At 38.2% G+C, this 23,358-nt stretch overlaps 1 protein-coding gene across 8 annotated transcripts in view; it reads left to right on the forward strand.

The window, feature by feature from the left end:
* Positions 1 to 23,358, forward strand: part of NFIA (nuclear factor I A) — a 573,426-nt gene that overhangs the window by 469,401 nt on the left and 80,667 nt on the right. For 6 of the 8 annotated variants that reach the window (XM_089515284.1, XM_089515285.1, XM_089515283.1 and 3 more), the window contains one exon: positions 23,113 to 23,241. The exons of the other annotated variants lie outside the window; for them this stretch is intronic. In XM_089515284.1, coding sequence (XP_089371410.1) covers positions 23,113 to 23,241 — 129 coding nt within the window. The remainder of the gene's footprint in view (positions 1 to 23,112; positions 23,242 to 23,358) is intronic. 8 annotated transcript variants of the gene reach the window in all.

The raw sequence follows: 23,358 nt of genomic DNA on the forward strand, positions 1-23,358 counted from the left end.
GAGGTGATAATGGACTGGACGAGGAAAAACAAACTCAGGTTGAATCCAGACAAAATAGAGGTACTTACAGTCGGGGAGCCCACACCAGGTATCAGGTTGCAACCTCCAGTCCTAGATGGGGTCACACTCTCCTCAAAGGACTGTGTTCACAGTCTGGGGGTGCTCCTAGATCCATCACTTCATATGACAAAGCAGATGAATTTATTGCAGCCTTTAAAGACCAGATTGACTGCTACCTCCTCGAGGGCCTTTTCTGCAATTGCTCCCAGACTATGGAACAACCTTCCAGATGAGATCTGTCAAATTACCAGCTTAGACAGCTTTTAAAAAGCTGTCAAGATGGATCTCTTCCAGCAGGCCTTTCCTAAATAAAAACCACTTGGCCATAGAATGATTGCCCCCTCACTCCATGTGCCACACTGTTCATGTTATGTTCACTATTAATAGATATTTTAATATTTTAATTTTAACTGGATTGTTTAATTCTTTTTAAGGGGGGGTGTTGAGATATAATATTGTATATGGATGTTTTAACTTGTTGTTAGCTGCATTGATTGTTTTATTATGGAGAAGTGGGATAAAAATAAGAGTTTTATTACTATTATTGTATTGGTGGAAAGTGTATAGAGAAGTCATAAGTAGAAACAGTCATAATGTTGGAGTGCTCCACCAACTTACAGAAGGTCATGTGCACATACACTACCCTTAATTCGGAGAGAGAGCCACCTCCACACTTGCCTGTTTGCTATTGTTAAGAGTCTGTTAAAACCATTACTAGTAATATTACATATGGGGAATATTCTGTATTTTTTGACTGTTTGGAAAGAGGTAATCACAGCTGACCTTGAATCCCTATGTTGGAAGAAAAGCAATATATAAGAAAATAATAATAATAATAATAATAATCATCATCATCATCATCATCATCTTTATTTATATACCACTTTTCCGGTGATCAAAGCGGTGTACAACAATCAAAGCGGTGTACAATAATATAATAATATAATATAATAATAATTTTTCCAAAACTCTGTTCTTCTCAAGTCATCTGAGCCCCCAGTTGGGTGGAATAAAGGAATCCTGTTTTGATGACAGTCAGTTATTCTCTTTTTGTGTGCAGTGAGCATAGAGCTAAGATTGTACCTGGTCACATAGGGGCTGTGCAAACAGCCGCCCCTTTTTCAGCCACTGCCACCTGGATCTGGCCTTTCCATGGCGTGAAAAGGAATCACAAAAAGCAGCTCTTTTTTGTGTCCTGGAGAACATATGATAGCCATGGTGCTGTGTCATGTGTACACAGCACCAGAGGAGCACCATGATGCCATGTGCCGTGTGGTGTGGCATGTAGCGTCACAGTGCCCTGGGGGCAGAGCCTGGGGGTGCATCATGTAGATGCTATGCCTCGACTCTGCTCCCAGGCCGACTCAAAGTGCTGGTCTGCACAGGTCCATAGTCCTTTAAAATAGGGCTGAGAAACATGGGGCCTTCCAGTTACTGAATAGTCTGAGAATTATGGGAACTGGAGGTCAACAGTAGCTGGAGGTTGTCCATCCCTGCTTTAGAAGTCAAGGCCTGGTAATCTCTATAGCATGGCAAGAAAACAACATACTCATATTAAAATATGGCAAATCCAATAACATCCAAATAATGATACCTTTATTGGGCCAGCCAAAATGCATAATTACATGCTGCAAGGTTTCAAAGTCACACTGGTATTACTGTTTTTAATAAAGTAGTTAATCAGTTAGTCGTTAATAAATAGAAGATATTATAGTTAACAGAATAATAAGAAAACAGTTACATTCAATTGTAACGATAGCAGGGACCTTGGAAATAGTGTTTGTAAAAGACATTTTTAGACTATAACTCCACAAATCCCTCAGGCTGGCTGGGAGATTTTGGGAAGCATAGTCCAAAAAGTAACTCTGATTAGTTCTGCTTGAAATGGCAACAGTAACAAATTTTGCAAATTCAGCAGTAATAAGTTAGAAGATTTGTAGCAGTTGGTTAGAGCTTTCCAAGCTCCATTCTTGTTTGCATGAATTTCTTATGCACCACATATTCCAGATTTAAAAGGCATATTCTGCCTTGTGATAGCTTTTTTTGTTTGCTTTTGTGTTCTGGTGGGAGATGCTAAAAGTATTAGTTAGACTGGCTTTACTTAGAAATGATAGGGTCACTATTAAGGTGCAGTGTTGCTATGTACTTCCTTTTATATATTGTTAAATTTTATACAACAAAACTTTTGTAATGTCCATTTAGCTTTAGCCAACAAAAAAAATCTATTAATGAATATGATACTACCCAAAATGTAGCAGGTCAATAGTCCTTAGAACACAGTCACAAGTTTTCCATTGTAGCCATTAAGTAAAATAATTAAATGGCCTTCATTTGCACTAATAGGCATAGACACAATGGCAGAAAGTTACCATTGGATCAATATGTGTCTCTTTCTTCAGCAATTTATGGAACAGCTGGTGACCGTTGTCTGTGACAATAATCTGTTTCATTGGCACTCTTAATTTACAGCCATTCAGGTTATAGATGGGCAGAATTTCAGAGAATTGTATCTTTTCCTGCTTGGCCAATATAAAATACCTTCATAGGTTTTCCTCAGTCTGTGGGTTCTCCTAGTACTATCTTAACAGTGTGGGGGTTTCTTTTATAGCATGTATCCTCCCTGACAATTCCAAGTCATGTAGATAAAGTCTATGCAGTGGTTTCTTTTTGTCTACTGAGTGATCTGAGCAAAGGGAGTGGCCCTTGCTGCTCAGTCCATAAGCTAACATTAGCTTCTTCCTACCATACAATACCATAGCCTGCCCAAACACCTTGGAGTGAAGGATGAAGTAGCTTCTTAGGTAAGTGCTGCAAAAACTTAATTTCTGTCAGGGATAGAGAATTTCAGGCCCTCTTAGAGTCCCAAGCCAGTCCTCTGGGAATCTCCCAGAAGGCCATACACCACGCCACATGAACCCACCACTTGAGGATTTCCTAGCTTTTGTAAAGATCTCCCCCCCCCCCCATATTTTAGTAAATAGAAATGCCTCTTCTAAAGCTATCTGCCTATGTTCTTGCACTAAGAACCTTAAGCCAACGTATGTTGGTATGTCTTGTCCCTCCCCGTAGGCTTTGGCCCCAGGAACATTTCTGAAATTGAATGTGGTTCTCAGGCTGGAACAGGTCTCTCATGCCTGCATTTTAATCTTCCAGGCCTCACCTTTGCATGCATGCAGGAAAACCAAAGGATTATCTTCAGCACTAACAGTTTTAGAACTTCCCTGGAGTATAACAGGGGTGGAAATCATGTGGCATCCAGATGTTGTTAGATTGCAAGTTCCAGCACCCTTGGACAGTATAGCCAGTGGTGAGAAATGGTGGAACCTGTAATCTAACAACATCTGGAAAGCCAAATGATTTCCATAAATAGTGTACAGGGGGCTGCCAAAATTTAATTTTGATAGTATTTTTACCATTGTTTTGTTAGTTTACGTTTTGCTAAATGCTAAATGAGGTTGACTTCTAGAAAAAATTGGAAGCCAAAGCTGGCAACTGGAAAAGTGCTACAGATATAGTGTGCTGTAAAAATATCCTTGCAGGGAAGGAAGGGACTTGGTAAGGGAGGAATCATTAATAATCTGGATTTCAGGATAATGGAACAGCAGAAAGCAGAAATAAGGGGAAGGGAATTAAATGTACAGTTTCAATGGTCTCAATGCAGTAGAAAAAGAAAATGATTCTATTAGTGGAAGAACAGAGTCAGCATTGTGTAGTGGTTTCAGCATTGAACTACAACTCTGGAGACCAGTATTTGAATCCCACTCAGCCATGGAACGCACTGGGAGACCTTGGGCAAGTCACACAGACGAAGATAAAGGCAAACTCCCTCTGAACAAATCTTGCCAAGAAACCTGTGATAGATTCACCTTTGGATTGCCATGAATAGGAAAGGACTTAAAGGCATACAACAATGACGACAACAACAGTGGAGGGATGATAGGACAATGGTTAAAACTCCCCCCACTATATTTGTTTTGTGACCATTCGCAAAAACATTTACAAAAACATTTACAAGACATTTTTGAAAACGTTTTTATGAGGCAGTTTATAATCAGTGTTACTAATGTTTTATGTAACTTGATTATTCAGTTTCTTGACATGTGCACACAGTATATCTGGTTGTGTGAATTCTTGCATGCTTGTTTTGCCTTTTTAAAATCTGTATGTCTGTGTGTTACCTGGCATATACTATACTTTCCTTTCTGATTCTAATTGTTCTTGACACTTTTGAGTTCTATTGCCACCTTTCTCATTTCAAAATTCTCTCCATGGAACATAACACTGAGGTGTCCTCTTTTCATAAACATTTTAACCTACAGCAGCCTTTATGGCTGGGCCAAAGGGATGCCAGTTCTGTAACCTATTCAAACTCAGAATATGAAAGAGACAGGAAAAGTTATTGTTGGTGTCTAAACCTCCACTGTGTAAGTACAAATTTAGCTGAATGCCTATGACCCTTTTTGCTGATGCAGTTTTGTGTCACAGTCACCGCTGCCCTTGTGGGCTCCACACTAGAATGCTGCAATGCAGCTACCCTTGAAAACCATTTGAAAATCTTATGGGCATAGCTGTATTTAAGTACCTCCTTATATTAAGATAGTAAATTCCTGAAGACGAATTTATCTAATGCCTGAAATAGTTTCTTGCTTGTCCTTTGCTACATTCCCAAAGTTCAGGTTAACAGTCAATATTCTCTCCCGCATACATGTGCCATTTGTTACTGAGTTTTCAGGTTTTAAAGATGTTAGTAATTTTTTGTTGGTAAATAAAATTCGCTCTGAATTGGCACTAAAACAACATGAGGCAGGAGGGAAACACACCAATGATTTGGCTATACAAATCAACTTGCTGTTGTTTCCACATGTAAGATCACATTATTATAAAGTTAGGACAATGCATATCTCCTATGTCTAAATTTATGTTTCATCAGAAGATGTTTTGGCAGTTGCTTATGATATTTGTATGTGTGTTGAAACATTTTACCGCATCATCTTGAGCCTGCAGACTCTGAGAGGTGACATGATAGCTATTTTTAAAAATCTGAAGGGATGTAAGGTTGTTTTCTCCAGTTCCAGAAACATGAACCCAGTGGGCTCAAATGACAAGAAAAGAGATTCTACTTAAACATTAGGAACAACTTTTTTAACTGTAAGAACAATTTGAAAGTGGAGTAGTTTTCCTTGATGGTCATAGACTCTCCATCTTTGGGGGTCTTTAAATAGAGGTTGGTTGGGCATCCTTCAGAAGTGCTTTAGTTGTGTGTTCCTGCATGGCAGAGAGTTGGACTTTTTCAACTCTAAAGATTTTATGATTCTGTTATCAAGACAGCTAACAATCAGAAATATGAAAATTAAACAATACCTTAATAATATAACATCTTATTAATATATCATGCCCCACAATACAAAAGTGAAATAATCAGTGTATGGTATGCATTTCAGAATGTTAACAAAGACACCAAAGCCCAAGAGCATCACTAGCAGGCATGTTAGCATTCTCTAACTTTGCACCAAGCAAAATTATGAGCAAGACCATGTCTCCTTTAAAACCTTATCCATCCTTTTATAGATGGATGATGTTTCTCTGTTCTTGATTCTATGCCTGGGGAGTGGAGAAATGTGGTTTGAAAGTTTGGAGACTTCTTTTATTGACTGATGGATGCGGACATCCTTTTGTCATTTGACAATTAGGAGTTTGTCACACGGAATGGATCCCGTGCAGAAATGGGATTTAAAAATCTAGAAAAAAAACCCACAAAAGTAGGTTGATTTTCAGAAATGTCACAGTTAATAAGCAATAACGTGACATTAACCTGAACAGAAAGTCAACAAAGCTCACTCCTTTGACTTTTGGGATTTTGGCTTGGTTCCAACCTATCTTCAGGACCGCCTCCTTCCGTACAGTCCACCCCGCACACTCAGATCCTCTGGGAGGAATCTGCTGCAGCCTATAAAAACTCGCCTGACTGCAACCACCCAGAGGACCTTTTCTTCAATCGCTCCCAGATTATGGAATGGCCTGCCAGAGGAGATCCATCATATTACCACCTTAGACAGCTTTAAAAGGGCTGTCAAAATGGATCTCTTCCAGCAGGCCTTTCCTGAATAGCTTACCCGGCCACCAACCCACTGAATAGTTGCTTGAATATGCTGTAGCCCTACTCATTGGTTTATTTTTAATGTATGTTTTTAATAGTTAATTGTTTAACTTGATGTTTTAAGGGAGGGTGGGAACTGCTGGGATTTGTATGTACTTTTAATCTGTAAGCTGCCTCAATTGTCATGAACAAAGAGGCAGGATATAAATAAACGTTTTTTTATTTTTAAAAAGGAGCAGGTTTTGTCCACTTTCTGTTCAGGTTAACCTGATGTCATCTGAAAATCTACCCACTTTTGTGGGGTTTTTTCCAGTTTAAATTCAATTTCTGTCTGGGATCCATCCCATGTGATAAACTCCTTAGAACAGTCAGAATTCCTTCTTTAATTTCTTCTGGTTTTCTGTTTGCAGTTCTTTACCTTTTACCTTTCAGTTCATAGTTTTGTGGAGGTGAGCAATAATGTTGAAATACTGTTCTGTTATAGCATCTATTTCTTGGCCTTTATTAAGGTGGAATGTGAGGTTGCTGGAAGATAACTGCAAGCTGCAGTCAAACTTCTTTGAAGAAAGAGCAAAAATATGCGGAATGTGCTGTTCCCACTATAAGATAAGCTAGAGTGTGTTAATCAAATATTTTCATGATATGGAAGCAGTTAAGAAAACAGTTTTTAAAAATACTAATTGCTCTCTTAAGTAAACAGATCTATCATTAGGTTGTCAGGAAGAATGACATTGAGCAGAAACACCCTGCTAATCCTCTGAAGATAAGTATTTAACGTAATTAAGCAGACACTGTCTCTTTTGTTTAATGTAGCATTAATCAGTAGGAAAAGTCCAACTTTACAGAAAAGAGCTTTCCCTGATATGCCTTTATGTTAGAAAGCTTCTTACACTTCTTTTGTGACGATATCATACTTGAAGTAATTGACAGCTACAGTTTTATGGGTTTGCCTGATGAAGTTCATCAGTTGCTTTGTGAAAAGAATTCTTGATTTTCATATTTTTTGCTTTAATATTTGGCTATATGGTGTTACAGCTGTTGTGTTGTTGCTGTTTTAAAGAAATCAACTAAATTTGGCTATGTTTCATGGGATGTATTGATACATATGCAGAATTAAATGCAATATAGTATGTATTGCATCCTCATTTTTATGCTAGTAGATGCCTCTTTAAAAAATGGAGTTAGGGCCGTGGAGGGGGAAGAGGGGGAACCCTTTCTTCTTGGAGCAATTTCCCAATGTAAAAGTCTCTCTCCCTCAAGCTGAGAAACATGCTCATGGGAGAGTGGAGACATTAGTTTGGCCAATTTCCACCATGCTGTATAGACTTCTTTGCCTCCACGTTTTGTAAATGTATTCCACAGGATTGGAGGACCCTTTAGAACACCACAGAAGGAGGCAATACATTGGATCTGAAAGGGCTACAAGAGTGTATCTACAAATTCTTATATGCAGCTATTAAATAAGAATTCTGCCCCCTATGAAATTTTACTTCATTCCCCAGATTTCTGGAATCACAGAGAGTTAGACTTTGAAAACCATGCACACTTAGAACTTTTACATTTGTTATAGTTGCATTCCCTTGGTAATTTTGCCTGCCCCTTTTCTTTGGATGCCTTAACGTCAACCAAAGTTTTAAATTGCTGCAATGTTAGAAATTGTGTGATGTATTTTATGCATTGGAGTTGGCCCAATACATGTATTACTGCATTTTGAATTTTGGGCTTTGTTGTATCTTGCTAGAATTTTGGGGATCAAATTTTTTTTATTGAGGGGAGTAGAATTCTTATTTTGAGATAATGCCTTTATTTGCCCCCACCCCCCTGGTACACCCTGGGAGAACTACTTACTGAAGGGCTACCTTGAATGCAAGTCATAATTTTAAAACCTTGCGCCAACAGTCACAAATAGTTGTACATTTCAGTTGGAAGTATGGTAACAGAGAGGGCTAATCCCTCCTGCCCTGTTGCTACAATGCATGTTCCATATCAGCCCCACCCACCCCAGCAGCTGCATTTTGTAAAGGAAGTGTAAGATCAAGCAGATTTTCACATTCTAAAACCACACAATTAAAGTCTCAACTAGTTTGACATCTCCCTTACAATGGTTTAGAAGGTTTCGAAAAGAAAGACTTGAGTTAAAAGATGGCATGCAGACTTCATCACAGAACAGGTAGAGGTCAGGTTGGTTTATTTGCTGGGCAGAATGGAATGCAGAGATGAAAAATCAAATGCCTCACTGTAATAAGAGTTTAGGTGAAACTGCTGACTTGCCTAAGCTTTGATTCCACCTGACAGAACCTTTTCTAGTGTTCATTACTTGATTTCACAGTTCAGGCAATTTTATGAGGCTTAAACATTATATTCTTGTTCTCCTCTATAAAACATTTTGATCACCTTCTAATTTTTGCTTTAAATAAAATTGTTGGGATCAGCTGTGACATACAGTTGCATGTTTAAGCTTTCCCTAAAATCAATATAGCATCATTATTGTACAAGAAACCGGCCAGGTATTAGAACACTGCATGGTTTCTTTTCATTTTCTTCCAGTGTAACAATATCACTTTTATTGAATTATTTCAGTCACTTTTAAGCAATACTACCATTCCTTTGTCACAATATTATATACCCTGGCTGGATCCCTTTGCTGAAGTTGGCCTCTAGGGGGACATGCAACAGGCAAAGTATGCAGAGTGTGCAAGATACAGGGGGACTGAAATGGTTCATCAATGTACACACTTGTGTGCTGTAAAAGAACTGCTAAAGTGCTATGAAAAAAGAAAAATAAGTCAAAGTACCAGAGGTTTGAATAACACTGTTCAAGAGAGGCACTGGAGTCAATAAAAATCCATATGAGCAAATTGGATAAAATGGATCAAGCACAGATGAGCTGAAGCAGAAGCAGGGAATCATATAGTATGTCCTCCCAACAATGCTGATATAGTCAATAAAGTCCATTGTGGGTCAGATCCAAAACTATACATAAGCTGGAAGTAACTAACTAGTGATGGCTCAAGTGGTGTCTTCCTAAATGGTGAAGAAGGAATATTACATATTACATGGACCAATTGTTGGCTTATGCTGTACCGGATGCTACTGCGACACACTGTTCTTGGCTTCTGTGATGTTAGTGAGATGAATGACAGGATAATATGGTTTGTAGCATTCAGACAGTTTTAGAGACTTTTGAAAAAATTAAAAAGTTGCTTTTAAAGATTTAAACATAATATAACTAACTAACTACTTTGGAGGCTAAGAACCATATTTGTAACTTTTGAGAAATTGGAAAGTAAAGAGTTACTTTGGCCCTGGACAGATGGGCCCTTTAGCACGTCCTGGCGACATGCTAAGGTTGCCTCGGGGTGCCGTTTCCAGATGCCCCTCAACCCTAGGACATCACCAGGACATCATTGTTGCGCAGCGCTGTATACACAGCGCTCATAGCAATGATGTCACTGCTGTGCACCATCCAGATGAGCGCGCGCAGCAGCGACTTGCTCGTGCCACTGCAAGCAGTTTGTGGCAGTGCTAAAAGGAGCCACTTTTCAGTGCTCCTTTATTTTTCGCACAATTTGGTTGCTGCCGCGCGGCTATGCGGAAAAGAGAGGCGGCTCCTGGCTGCCTCTTTTTGGCAGTCTGTACCCTGCCTTTAATTATTTTTTTAAAGTTCACCTGTATCCATACTATCTGCTTAGAGCTATGATAGTACCTGTTTATTTGTTAAAAGTAACTTTTTGAGGCCTGAAGTAGTGAGAGTGCAAGCAGGAAGAGCAAATTATACAGATGCAAAACCATGGCAGTCATGGAAATGGATAAGAGCAAGTGCTTTTGAAACTACCTGAGCATTGGAAGCACAAGGTGTGAAAGGAAGCTCAAGGTACAAAAGTCCTTGCCACCAGACACTAATACACAATGAAGCAACCATGCATTAAGCCTTCTTAAAAGGCAAATTTTCAATGCTTCAAGGCATTTTTAAACCATTTCTATAATAATGAAGGAATATCTGTCTGTATCTGCCATAGCGCCAACAAATCTAGATACCTGAAACTTGGCGTAGATGCTGAGGAGACCCTGTGGGTATGCATGTTCAGATTAATTATTTTAATTTTCCAAATATCTAAAATCTATCTATAGCCTACAATACCCTGCAAAACCACTATGTTTCAAACACCAGACCCCTCAGATGTAAGAAAGCTTATTAGAAGTAAGAGAATGGATTTCTTTCACAACTGAAAATATTGAAATTTGTCAAAAAGGATACACTAGTTGCGGGTGGAGGTCTAGAAGACTAACCTATTTAAACTTTCACTTCTGGCCTCCCTATTGCTAGAACATTATGATCTGGGCTCCCCATTGCTAGAACTGGCACAGGCTTTATAAATACCAGGATGATTAGAAGAAATTTTTTTCTTACAGCCCAACTAGGCAAAACAATGAAGATCTGTGACAATTGAGATCAAAAATATAGTGCTGGAAGAGGAGGGTTTACTGTCATTTTCCTGATGAGAACTGCGGGCAACCGAAGAGGATGGTTTTGTTTTGTTTTCATCTGGAAGATGATGTAGGGGGAAAACACTGAAATTCTTTTACCTCATGCCATGGTTCTAAAACATAACTGCAGTTGGCTTAACTGTAAAGAGACCAGAGATCTGATGTTTGATTTCGGCCTTTTTTGTTAGTCTATATGAAATCATTGCAGCTGTATGAAAAAGTCATTTGCTTTACAAGTTTTGTTGGGTCTTCAAAATGGTGGTCACATTCTGCTTTAAATTCTCCTCTTCAGGTGTCTGCTTTTTCATGGACCACTCAACAGTAAGAGAGATGTATGGAGCTTCTCAGCTTTGTTATGTTAGTACATTTTTGAACACTTCTGCATAAAAATCCAAAGATATGTAGGTTAAAAATGATCATTTGGACATTTATTGTGATTCCCAGAATGTTTACAGTAAAAAGCTATGAAAGATACTTGGCTTTCCCCCTCCTTTCTGTGTAATGACACACAAAACCAATGAGATACTGACAAAAATTTTGCATGATATGTACAGCGTAGTATACAGTATGTACTTAAACAGCTTTTTGTAACCTGTAATTTTAGGTCTTTCCATCACATGCCATTTCCAAAGCTACATTCTCAACTTGAGTGGGACTGTAAATACATTTTCACGGATTGTTACATTGTACCATAACCCTGCTACCTCTTGAAAAATAACCTTTCTCCACACAATCACATAATGCCAGCACCCTAAAATAAAATACTAGAGGACACCGAACAACATTCCTTCAGTGAAGGAAGGTGACTGCAAAGATCCATTGCCCCACAAAAATAAAAGAAAGTTACAGAAAAAGCAGAGCAGACAATATTGCCTAATTCCAGTCAGAAACAAGTAAGAATACAGTGATTTCTAAGGTAGATGGAAAGAAAAGGAGAGGATAACAGATAAGAAAATAGCTAAAGGATCTGGTAGTTTCCTGTTGGGCTTTCTTTACAACAGATTTGAGTGTCTCCTTTAGAAAATGACATAAGCTTTAATGTCAGAGAGGATGGTAATATTGTTAAAACGCTTCTGATGTTACACAGTGCATGAGGCAACACGTCAACATTTGGCACCAGATTTACCACCTTCGTGACTGTAGTCAGCAACTTGTGAGCTGGAGAAACACCTCTCCCTTTTTCACTGAGCAAAGAGACACTGTAAACCTCTCTCAGATGAGGCTTTTATTCTTAGAAGAAGATCCACTGTGTACAATACTATGTACATCGACACCAAGTACACTAGTAGCAAACCACTCTGAGTAAAATGCTCCTCACTTCTCTAGCAAGAGCTCCGTGAGGCTACTAGGCTTTGCCTCTCCCTTTGGTGCCACAAAGGATCCAGCCACCCTCCTGAGGGACTTTTTCAGAGTGTAGCATCCTACAGTACTTTACAGCACTTGTTGACTATCTTTTTATGTCACTGCCTGTTTAAATGCTTAATCATTATGGCTCACAGTAACCCTTTTATGCCTGGTTACTATTAAAACCCACATTGTACATTTTCCTTGTGACTCTATATCCCAACAAATATAGTATTGAATTCGAAGGCTTTCATGGCCGACATCCATAGTTTTTTGAGGGGTTTTCAGGCTATGTGGCCATGTTCTATAAGAGTTTATTCCCGATGTTTCACCAGCATCTGTGGCTGGCATCTTTTTGCCAGCCACAGATGCTGGCGGAACGTCAGGAATAAACTCTTATAGAACATGGCTGCATAGCCTATAGTCTTGAATCTTTTGGTTCCCAGAAAATCCAGCAATATAGCATTGTTTCAATGAAGGAGTTACAGATCCAAGAAGTGGCTAAGGAGAGTATGGGCAAAGCAGGATCAGCCCTATCATTAGATTCAGTGAGGCAGATGCCTCAGGCAGCTGATTTGCAGGATAACGAAAAATGCTATTATTATTATTATTATTAGGGAGAGGAAAAGGCAGTTACTTCATCCTAAGCTACCAAAATACTTTGGGTACGATGCACCTTGCTTTTGGAAGATGGGGTGCCAAATGTTTTGGGCCATGTGGTGCAATGGAACAGCTGTTTGAGACCTCTTAAGTCATATCCTTGGTTCAAACCCCTATTTGATGGGGTGTAAAAACAGAGGTATTGCACTGAAACATAACTAGAAACTCGTAATAACATAACTAAATTTGATGGAGATACAAAAAGAACTCAGCCACCTTGGTTGGTTCATGGGCTGGTACAATAATTTGCTCTTTCTTCTGGTTCCTCTGTTTCTGTTCCTAAGAATTCCTAAGTATAGGTAATCCATACCACATGAAATTGACATTAATTCTGTGCCAATTAGATTAGTTTTGAACAATTATGATGTATGTTGAAGTATAATCCATTTATTAATCAAAACATATAACTAATAGCTCCTCATGAGAAATAATTCCAAAAAGATTTATAGAGTACTTATTCTTTTTATACTGAGAGTGTGTTTAAAATGTTGCTGTAACAAATGTTGTAGGCCCAAATAACCTTAAGATTTGCTTGTTTTATCAGTCTGTATTAGTGTGTGTGTGTGTGTGAGTGTAATACAAATTGCAGTGATAGTTTTCAATCTATAAAGGTAAATGTTTGAAATAACAGGCAACAGAATCATGTTCACCATTCCTTCATTCACATGCAATTTATGATCCATTTGCTTCGTGTGAAGATAGTGCAAATCTGTCTTTGATCATTGACTTGCAAAAAGTTTTGTGCCTGAGCTGCAATAATAAGTAAAAGTTTTGTAAATGGTATTTGAATTTATGATTGTATCTTTTGCCTGTCATGATTTTCCCCATCTGCAAAGCCTCCATAAAACAGTGTATTCTGAATAGCTATGATTTGTTCCTACTGCTGCATCTAATCTACCCAGCAGAGTACAATATCAGTTGCAAAAATAGCTTTGTGAGATACCCGGAAATTTAAGACTAAAGCATGTCAAGAAAAGGAGCACTCATGTATAATGACATAGGGTTTTAAAGTACTCCAGCATCTTAAGAAATCAAACACTGTTAAAAAATAAAATTACATGTGGGATGCATGATGTGTAAAAGAAAATGATGTTAAGCCAAACTTGTATGTTCAATAAAAAGGCAGCAAGATAGTTTTAAATTGAAAGAACCCCAGCCTTTGATGAATGAAAGACTTTCCATGCCATTCAGCAATACACAGGGACCACAGTAGAGAGGAGCTAATAAGAATGCTCAGAAGCCTTGCACAGGTCTGTGGCAGTTCCAAAATAGAGCTACTAATATCTACCAATTTCATTTGCAAGGAACCGAGGAAATGTCCTAAACAGTCTAAGAAAAAAATCCAATATTTGTTTTTCTTGAAGTATCAGATATTCATAATATATGTGCATTGTATGTATTCAAATGATTCACAATCATTTTTAGAAGAATTATTATGCTTCTGTTCCTGCATCTTCTTTTTTATTGAACTCAGTTGGGCGTGATGATAGTTGTTAACCAGTGTAAGAGCCTGGACAGATAGAGGAAATATTGAGAAATAAAAGTTTATTCAGCATTCTTGCTGCCGAATAAATCAGCATGGCTATAATTCTATGCACACTAACCAGGAAATAAGTCTTGTTGAATACAGTTAATTTTACCTCTGAGGAAGCAAGCATAGGATTGCACTGGAAATGGTGCAATATACTCTATAATGATATAGTTGATTTGCATTGCAAAATGGGCATTTTTTTAATTTTTATAATCTTAACTTGGTAGATAATAGTGATAATGATATTCTAAGAGCCTAAGAATGCAGCCAAAAATAGGACTGTATGCATAATTCAAAACAACTCTCCACCCCAACTTTATATTACATATGTGTTAGAAAGAACTGCAGCTGCATTACACACCAACAGAGGGTATTAAGGCCCATCTGATAACTGAGATATCTTGCCAAAGCAATAATTAAAACAGCTTTACTTTGGCAAGCTACCATGTTTCTAAAAAATATCCTCTTCCTTTCTCTTTCAACTGTATTTTTTTTTTCTGGTGCAAATATGTTTTCTTATGAATTATTTAAAAGCGTATTCCTTACAATGATTTACCATCCTGTTTTCCTTTGAGTGCATTCCTCCTGTTGAAAGACATACCAATCAGTGCTGTGTTCATATTTATGTTGACATTAGCCATCACTAACTTTCATTCATAGGACAAACATGGAACTGTGTTGTAACAGGAAGATAAGAAATGGATACTGGGTTTGTGATGTAAGACTGAGAGCTACCTAGGATTACACAAGAGTAAAAGGAATGAAATTTGGTTGTTTCCCTCCTACATTTACACCTAGAAAGAAACACTATCACTGTTGGTTTCCAGGATAGCTGTGGATAATTTACACTTAAAAATCTGTTTTTCAATTTGTGGCATTATATTAAATATTATCAAGTGGGCAGACAAATACTATGGAGAGAAGTGATACAGCTTCATTGGCAAGTACTAATGCTAAGTGGTTTTGCCTATGCAATAGAAAAGATATTTCTTGACTAGTGATTTTCTTAAATAGCAGACTACAAACTCCAGGATTCTAAACCAATACACTGCTCCATTGATCCATAGAAGATGATGAATTTGAAGTTACCAAACAAACATTAATTTGGTTTAGAGCTTTGTGAATGGCAGTGTTTTGGGATGCCTTCCTGGGAGACTTCACCATCTGTACCATGATTCCACTGACCAGGGGCATCCAAAGACTGAAGATTCCATTTATATTTGTGTTTGTATATTGAGCAGATGGATTTTATGCATTATTTGGAAGGTACAGGATAGCTTTATATTTGAGAAAATAATGAACACATGACAATTCAGTTAGTTTTAATTGCAGGAGGATGCCCACATTTATTATAAGATAAAATTGATTTGTGCACAGTTTTCAAGATCACTACTGCCTGGATTTCTCTATTAACTGCAAATAGAGCTCTTGCAGATGCAGTGCTGTGATTTCCTTGATTGAGTCTCTCAATTTGGAATGTAGTTTTCCTCTTATCCTACTGGCTTCTACCTTACCAATCATTGTTGTCTTTTCTAGTCAGTTATGTATTCTCATGGTATGTCCAAAGTATAATAGTATCAGTTTAATCATGTTCACTTATGAGAGAGAGTTTAGACTTGATTTGCTCTAGGGGACCAATTTACTTGTCTTTTTAGCAGTCCATGGCAACCATAGAACTCTTCTCCAGCACCACAATTCAAATGAGTTGATTTTGTACATTTCAATTTTCTTCACTGTCAAGCTTTCACAACCATACATAGAAACTGGAAATATGATACCATGGACAATCCCAACTTTAATATTCAATTATATATCTTTACACTTCAGAATTTTATCGAGTCCCTTCATAGCTGCCCTTCCATGTCCTAATCTTCACTTTTTTCAGTAATCTTTCTAAGTCTTCACTATTTTGTGCTTGTAGTATGGTGTCATCTGCATATCAAATTGTTGATGTTCCTTCCTCCCAGTGTTCACACTTCCTTCCCCAGACTAATACTGTTTTAAGAATGGTACATTCAACATGCAAGTTAAATAGACAGGATGATAAAATGCAGCCTTGCCTGATCCAGTGGGACAATGGATTCTACGAACAGAGAGATGGGGTAGCGATGGGAAGCCCTCTAAGCCCTGTGATAGCAAACGTTTACATGGAACACTTTGAAAAGCAAGCCCTGGAAACAGCACCAAAAAAACCCACAACTTGGTTCCGATACATGGATGACACTTTCACCGTTTGGAGCCATGAAGAAAAAGATCTGGCTGTGTTCCTGAACCATCTGAACAACATCCACCCCAACATCCAATTCACTATGGAAAAAGAAAAGGAAGGAACACTGCCATTCTTGGATGTCCTAGTCATCCGCAAACCGAACCAACGTTTGGGTCACACAGTATACAGAAAACCCACATATACAGACTGATACCTGCACAAGAACTCCAACCATCACCCAGGACAAAAAAGAAGCACAATCAAAGCACTGGTAGACCAAGCAAAACACATCTGCAAACCCCACTTATTGGAAGATGAACTGAAGCACTTGGACCGAGCTCTACAGGCTAATAGTTTTTCCAGCTCAGACATCAGAAGGGCTGTCAGGCCCAGGAAAACCCAGAGAAGTGAAGACAAGCAGCCACCAAAAGGGAAGGTATTTTTACCATACATCAGAGGAGTCACAGACAGAATAGGCAAAGTGGTGAGGAAGCATAACCTGCAAATGGTTTACAAACCGACAAAGAAAATCCAGTAAATGCTTCGCTCAGCCAAGGACCAGAGAGACCCGCTCACAGCCGCAGGAGTTTACCACATACCATGCAGCTGCGGACAAGTCTACATAGGGACCACCAAATGCAGCGTGCAAACAAGAATCAAGGAACACAAAGGAAACTGCAGACTGGGCCAGCCAGAAAAATCAGCAGTAGCAGAACATGCCACAAACCATCCTGGGCATAAAATACTGTTTGAAAACACTGAAATTCTGGACCATGCCAATCACTGCCATGTCAGGACGCACAGGGAAGCCATTGTAATCCACAAACATCTGGATAATTTCAACTGGAAAGAAGAAACCTTAAAGTGAACAAAATTTGGCTACCAGTCCTGAGGAATAGCAAAATAAGGACTCAGAAAATGCAAATGGGAAACCATTCAGAGTCAGGGGCTTTCCCAGCAGATAATTGATCACCAATTAGCAGACATTAATCCTCTTTTGCATTAGCCTCCCAGCCTGAGGCCGGCCATCAGCACTGAACATACACATGCAAATCACTCCTGCATTCCCAGGCTCACACAGTATATATACACCCAACTTTTTCCAGGCAAAGCATTCTCTGAAGATGCCAGCCACAGATGCTGGCGAAACATCAGGAAGAAAATTTTCTAGAACATGGCCACATAGCCCACAAATCCACAAAAAATCTTGTCTGATCCCCTTGCTAACTGGATACCATTGCATTTCTCAGTATTCTGTCCTGATGGTAACCTCTTGTCCTGAGCTGATTGATCAAGACAATCAAATGTTGTGAAACACCCATTTCCTTAAGAGCAATCCATAGTTTTTCCTGATCTACACAATCAAAGGCTTTGCTTAATTTATAATGCACAGGCTGGTTTTTTTCTGACATTCTTTTATGCTCTCTATTATCCAGTGCATGATCCCTAGTACCTCTTCCTTTCCTGAACCCAGTTTTGACATCCAGCATTTCTGCTCCACTGAACAAAGGATATAAATATTCGCTTATTTCATTCTTTTATGCAAGAACAAAAAAAAAAGTTTTTTGTCTTTTCGTCTGTGTTGGATAAACATTTGAGAGTTTTTGTGCATTTTCTTTTCATTATGGGATTTATCTCCCAAATCTTGTCTGTACAGATTTTTAAAAAGAAAATAACAAAAATTTGTGTATATGATATCTTCACACACACACGCACCAAAAAGCATAAAGAAATATCATGATGGCAGGCCATCAGTTCAGTGGGATGTCTTGATGTATCAAGGCACCTTTTCTGGTCAAAGGCAATAACATTTGCAAGTATTCTTTGCATCCCTAATTCTAGGTAGATGAACATCTGGAGTCCCCCTCCCCTTTTCTTTTCTTGTCAAAGTGGCTTAAAATGTTATACTATTTGTATGTATTGTTTTTTAAAGTACTGCAGCTGTGGTGGGAATAATGCAGACCTCCAGATGTTATTAGACTGTAGCTCCAAGAATTCCTCCCCATTGGCTGTGCCAGCTAGGGCTGATGGGACGTTTTCCAGCATCATTTGGGAGAACTGCATGCTCTCCACCCTAGTACTACAACCATAGACTATAGAGTTTACTTTACAAAGGCATCCTTTGTTCACATGTGGACCTGCATATGCTCTGGAACTAGATGAAAATGCATGGGAGTCTCATTGTGGTTCTTCCAAATGTATTCTGTTTCACTGAATTACCTTCCTGTGAATATTTTTAAAGCCATAATGTAGCTTATACATATCACAACACTCCATTAGCAGACCTTTAAAAAAAGAATTGTAAGACAAAGGCAATGCTTCTCAAGCAGTATGTAGAGGGCCTGCAATTTTTTCCCCAGTGTACCAAGGGCATCATATTTGTCCCCATTTGATATAGTGGTTCTTTTCTTTCTGGGGAGTTGCTGCAGACCAACAGTGAATAGCTGAGGGAATGGCACAAGTCTAAGATACACCTCTTTGATTAGGGTATATACACACGGTATTCTATATTATTAGTTGAGAATAGCCTATAGAACAATAATACCTATCACTAAAATATTTCTAATCTCTGGCCTTCAGTTACTCTGATTGGGCCTGTAAAGGGATTATGAGAGTATATGCTCTTGAACATTAATCCTGTGAAGCCCAAACATTTAAAGCGGGAAGACAAAATAGTTTTATGTCCTTAAATCATTTATGTTAATAAACACTGAGCCTAAGGATTATTAATTTGCTTCTGCTCTCTATGATGAGTGAGAGAGAACAGTATGAGTAGAAAGAAGGAATACTTAAGATTCTAAATCTACAGAAGCCACCCCAAGGTCTGCATCTGTTGAAGGGCAAAAGCAACATAGCAGGTCTATATGGTTTGTTCTGAACATGTTCAAAGTAACCCTCCCCTCTCCCCCCAATATATAGGGGAGTGGAATGGAAGCAGTATTTAGAATATTTGACAGTCCTTAAAATTCAGCAATGGTTGCCTTGGGCTTTTTTCCCCATCCCATTCAGATTTTAGATGTCTCTTAGAAATCCAAACTCTGTTTGGATCACAGAGTTGCTTCTGTTAACCAGGAAAAGGAGACAAAGTATCTCCCTACATCAGGACTAGGGTCCCTAAGGGGTTAGCTTAATACCGTGCTTCATGGACAGCCATGCAGCATGGTTTATTAGTTATTTAGATTTGATTTTCCAAGCATCCTACCAGCTTGGGTAATTGCGCTTGTGCTGTGGCAGCATTTTGAAAGTGCTAGATTTTCAAATAGCCTGATTGTCAGCCAAATACTCAAAATGCTAATCCTTTTTTGTGACTTCTGTGTCCAGTAGTTGCCGCTGCATTATTTGTCCTCGACATCAATGGTTGCATGATTTGATGTAGTTTAGGGATAGCAAATCAGGTGCAGTTACAAATTGCCAATATGAATAATGAACGAGAATATGCTGAGAAATATGTAGGATGTATCAAGAACATTAACAAAACATGTGGTACTAAATAAGAATTTCAGTTTTAAAACTGTGTGGTAGTTCTTCTAAAAATACCTAGCAATACTGACTGGCTTTGTAGTATTAAAGACAATATCATCCAGCTAATGATTTTAGAAAAACTACATATATTTTATTTTGGCTGCTGCTTAGAATTTTTCATTCTTGCATGCGGGTTGTATTCCTCTTTTTATTAACCCATTCAGAGAATGTTTCAGTTTTGTTGCTTAGAGCACCATGCTAATGCACCATAAAATGTGAATGATGCTATTTGCTTTGCACTGTCTAATCCAGGGGTAGGCAACCTGCGGCCCGCGGGCTGGATGCGGCCCGGCGAGGCCTTGGGACCGGCCCCAGACTGGTACTGCCACCAATTGCCGCCGGGGCCTTTGGCCTCTTGCGCGCAGGGGCAAGGGGGGCAATTGTCTATAGACACCTCAGAAACATGCATTTATATTAACATTTTTTTAAAAATCAGCAATTTTTTTGTGTGTCCTCCACTTTTTTAAAAAAAGTGTCCACCATTTGAAAATGTTGTCCTACATTTGTCCCGGTTTATTTATTTATTTAAATTTAAAAAATATATATATTTAATTATTTATTTTTTGGCTTCAGCCCCCCAGTTGTCTGAGGGACAGCAACCCGGCCCCCGGCTCAAAAAGGTTGCCTACCCCTGGTCTAATCTGTCCACCATATCTTTTCCCTCTTAAAGGACAAAATATATTTCTTATTACTGTTGTTACTGCTAATAGCACTGCTGTCTAGAAGAATTAAGTCCCCACCATTTTAGCTCAAGTTTAATAAGAGGACAGAATACTCCTAATACTGTTGCTTGACCCTAAATATACTTCTAGAAATGTGCAGTTCTAATTTAGTTAAAATCCCACAAACATATTTAAGGGAACTCAATCTTCAAATTCTTTAGAATGAAGTGGATTTTGATCTAATGGATTCATACACTTCTTTTTAGTTACTGCACAAGTGACAGTTGCAAATTTGTATGTGTGCATGTGTATATATATATATACACACACACACACACACACACACACAAATACACACATACAATTTTAAAGCTCTGTCATTTAGGATGTAAATAAATAAATGTAAATAAAATTTAAATACAATTCTTGTAAAGTTTATCTGTCTCCAACAAATTATCCATTAACAGTGAAAACCTATGTCTATCTACTCCGAAGCTCCTTAAATGTGTTGGGGCTCTAAATTTTTATTTGGCCATTAATACACACACGTGTGTGTGTGTATATATATATATATATATATATATATATATATATATGAGATCCTTCAAATTATTTTGATAACAACACTCTGTGGCAAAATTCAGGAAATGTCATGTTTAAACTTCTTAGAATTCAATAGTACAAGTAACAAATTAATGATCAATATTTGTGCTTGTTTCTGTAGTTATTTACATATATTTTCTCATTATTTCATACAAGAGCCCTCTAAAACAAGCTACAATTAGAAGACTCATATTGTGGAGAAGTGCTGAATCTGAGACCTCTTTACACAAAAAACCAGACATAAATTATACATATAGAACAGTGCTAGAGCAATTTGTTAAATAATACCTTATCCATCCTCCATCAGCTCAGCGCTGACATTTTGAGTATCTCTTTAATTGTTTTCTTTATATTAAGACTTAATAAAACTAATATACATACATCTATATAATCTGTCTCTACCTGTACATGCTCAAAATGAGAACCTGGACCAGAAAAAGAGCAAAAAATTCAAAGGTCTGTGTGCTGCAATACAGCATCAAAAGGTAGAGTCAGATTTCAGTGGCCGGGCAAACACCCAATCACAACAAAGCAGGCCAGTTCTTATATCTCCCCTTCCTCCCTCCCTTGAGCAAGACTATGCATATTTTCTCATAGGCAAGTCACACTGTGGTACATATACATAAGATTGAAGCCATTATTCCACACCAGATAATCACCATTTACAATATAATCCATCTGTTGCAATCTCATGGCTATCCATGTCATCTGATTTCAAACTGAAGACATTGAATTTTATTTCATTCATATGACCACATCTAAAATGAAATCCTAAGTATACTTAGGATACTTATTTCCAAAAAATTTTTAAAAAAAGAATTACATTGGTATAGTGCAAAATTTTAGACAGTATTTCTATTCAGAAACTTTGTTGGGTTCAGGTAGCTTTTTAAATAGCCTGACTCAGAAAAGAAGGCTTGTCTAGTCAGTACTGATAGTTTCCCTTAACACATGAAGTCAGTGGTCCACTGGCTTTGTCTTGGCAATGGTGACTTTGTCTCTGTCCCAGCCTGCTCATTTCTATCCTAAACTTCATTGAACCTTATAATGTGTATGGAGATATCCAGATTTGTGCCATTGTCTAAACTATGAATTTTTAAAAAAATACACCATGGGCTAGACCCATATTGTTCAATTTAACAAAAGAAGGCTTCCTTCAGTTTACAAAAGATTCTAGGACCTAACAGAGACTCCTTACTCTCTAGTCCTCAACTGAAATCTCTGTTAATATTATTTTAAAAAAATAACAAGTAAGAGCAAAGAATTAAAAGGAGGGATATACATTGATATAAAACCCAATTCAGGGAAACATTTATTACTGCAGAAACATCTGGAACACTTCAAGACATTTATTCAGTCCACCCACCTAGTTCCCAAAAACAATTTGTTCAACTTTTTGCATATCCCCAGAACTTTCCAGCCACCTCCATCTGCATTTTTGTGTGCTGTTCCTCATTCTCATTCAGAGACATTTGACAGATGCAGAAATCTCAGGAAAGATTTCTTCTAGTCCACCCTCTGGGATTTCAGAACTCTGTTCGTTCTGTTAGATATAAACTACAGAAAGTGGGAGGTTCAAGAACAAATTTTTAAATATCCTTCTTTTTTAAAAGAAAATAATGCATCTGTTGTAGGCCATTAGAATGTAAAATACAGAGCTTAATAAGATTGATAACTAATAACATTTCAGTGAGTCCTTCTCAGAAATTTTAAAAGTTGGCTGCATTGTAATAGATTTTTTTTACACCAGTGATGGCCAACCCTTTGCCCCCAAAGAAAATCATAAATAAAAGTGAGCTTTCAAGCTTGCTGTTCTATGCAATTTAATTTGTCCTTTAAGTTTATCTATCTGCTTTTGCACCCACTTTCACAATGCATAGGCTGTTTTTCCATGACCTAGCATTATTAAATTGCACTTATCAATCATTCTTGCCAGGAATGCCATCGCCAACTACATTAAAGAAGTCAGAGAAGTCTGGTTTCAGCAGTCCCTCGCCTTCGCAGACCTCCTCCCTTGGAACGGCATTCACACAGCATCATCGACCTGTCATTACAGGACCCAGAGGTGAGGCCTCAGCAAAGCGCACCAATGGATTTGAACTTGAACCATGGTGCCCCTTGCAGTCTATGAGGGAGTTGCTGTTTCAAGTACTTGCCTGAGACACAGAGCAGGCAAACATTT

The sequence above is a fragment of the Sceloporus occidentalis genome, unplaced genomic scaffold (genome assembly GCF_023333645.1).
Source record: "Sceloporus occidentalis isolate IW3139 unplaced genomic scaffold, rSceOcc1.0.p SCAF_3, whole genome shotgun sequence".
Taxonomy (NCBI): Eukaryota; Metazoa; Chordata; class Lepidosauria; order Squamata; family Phrynosomatidae; genus Sceloporus; species Sceloporus occidentalis.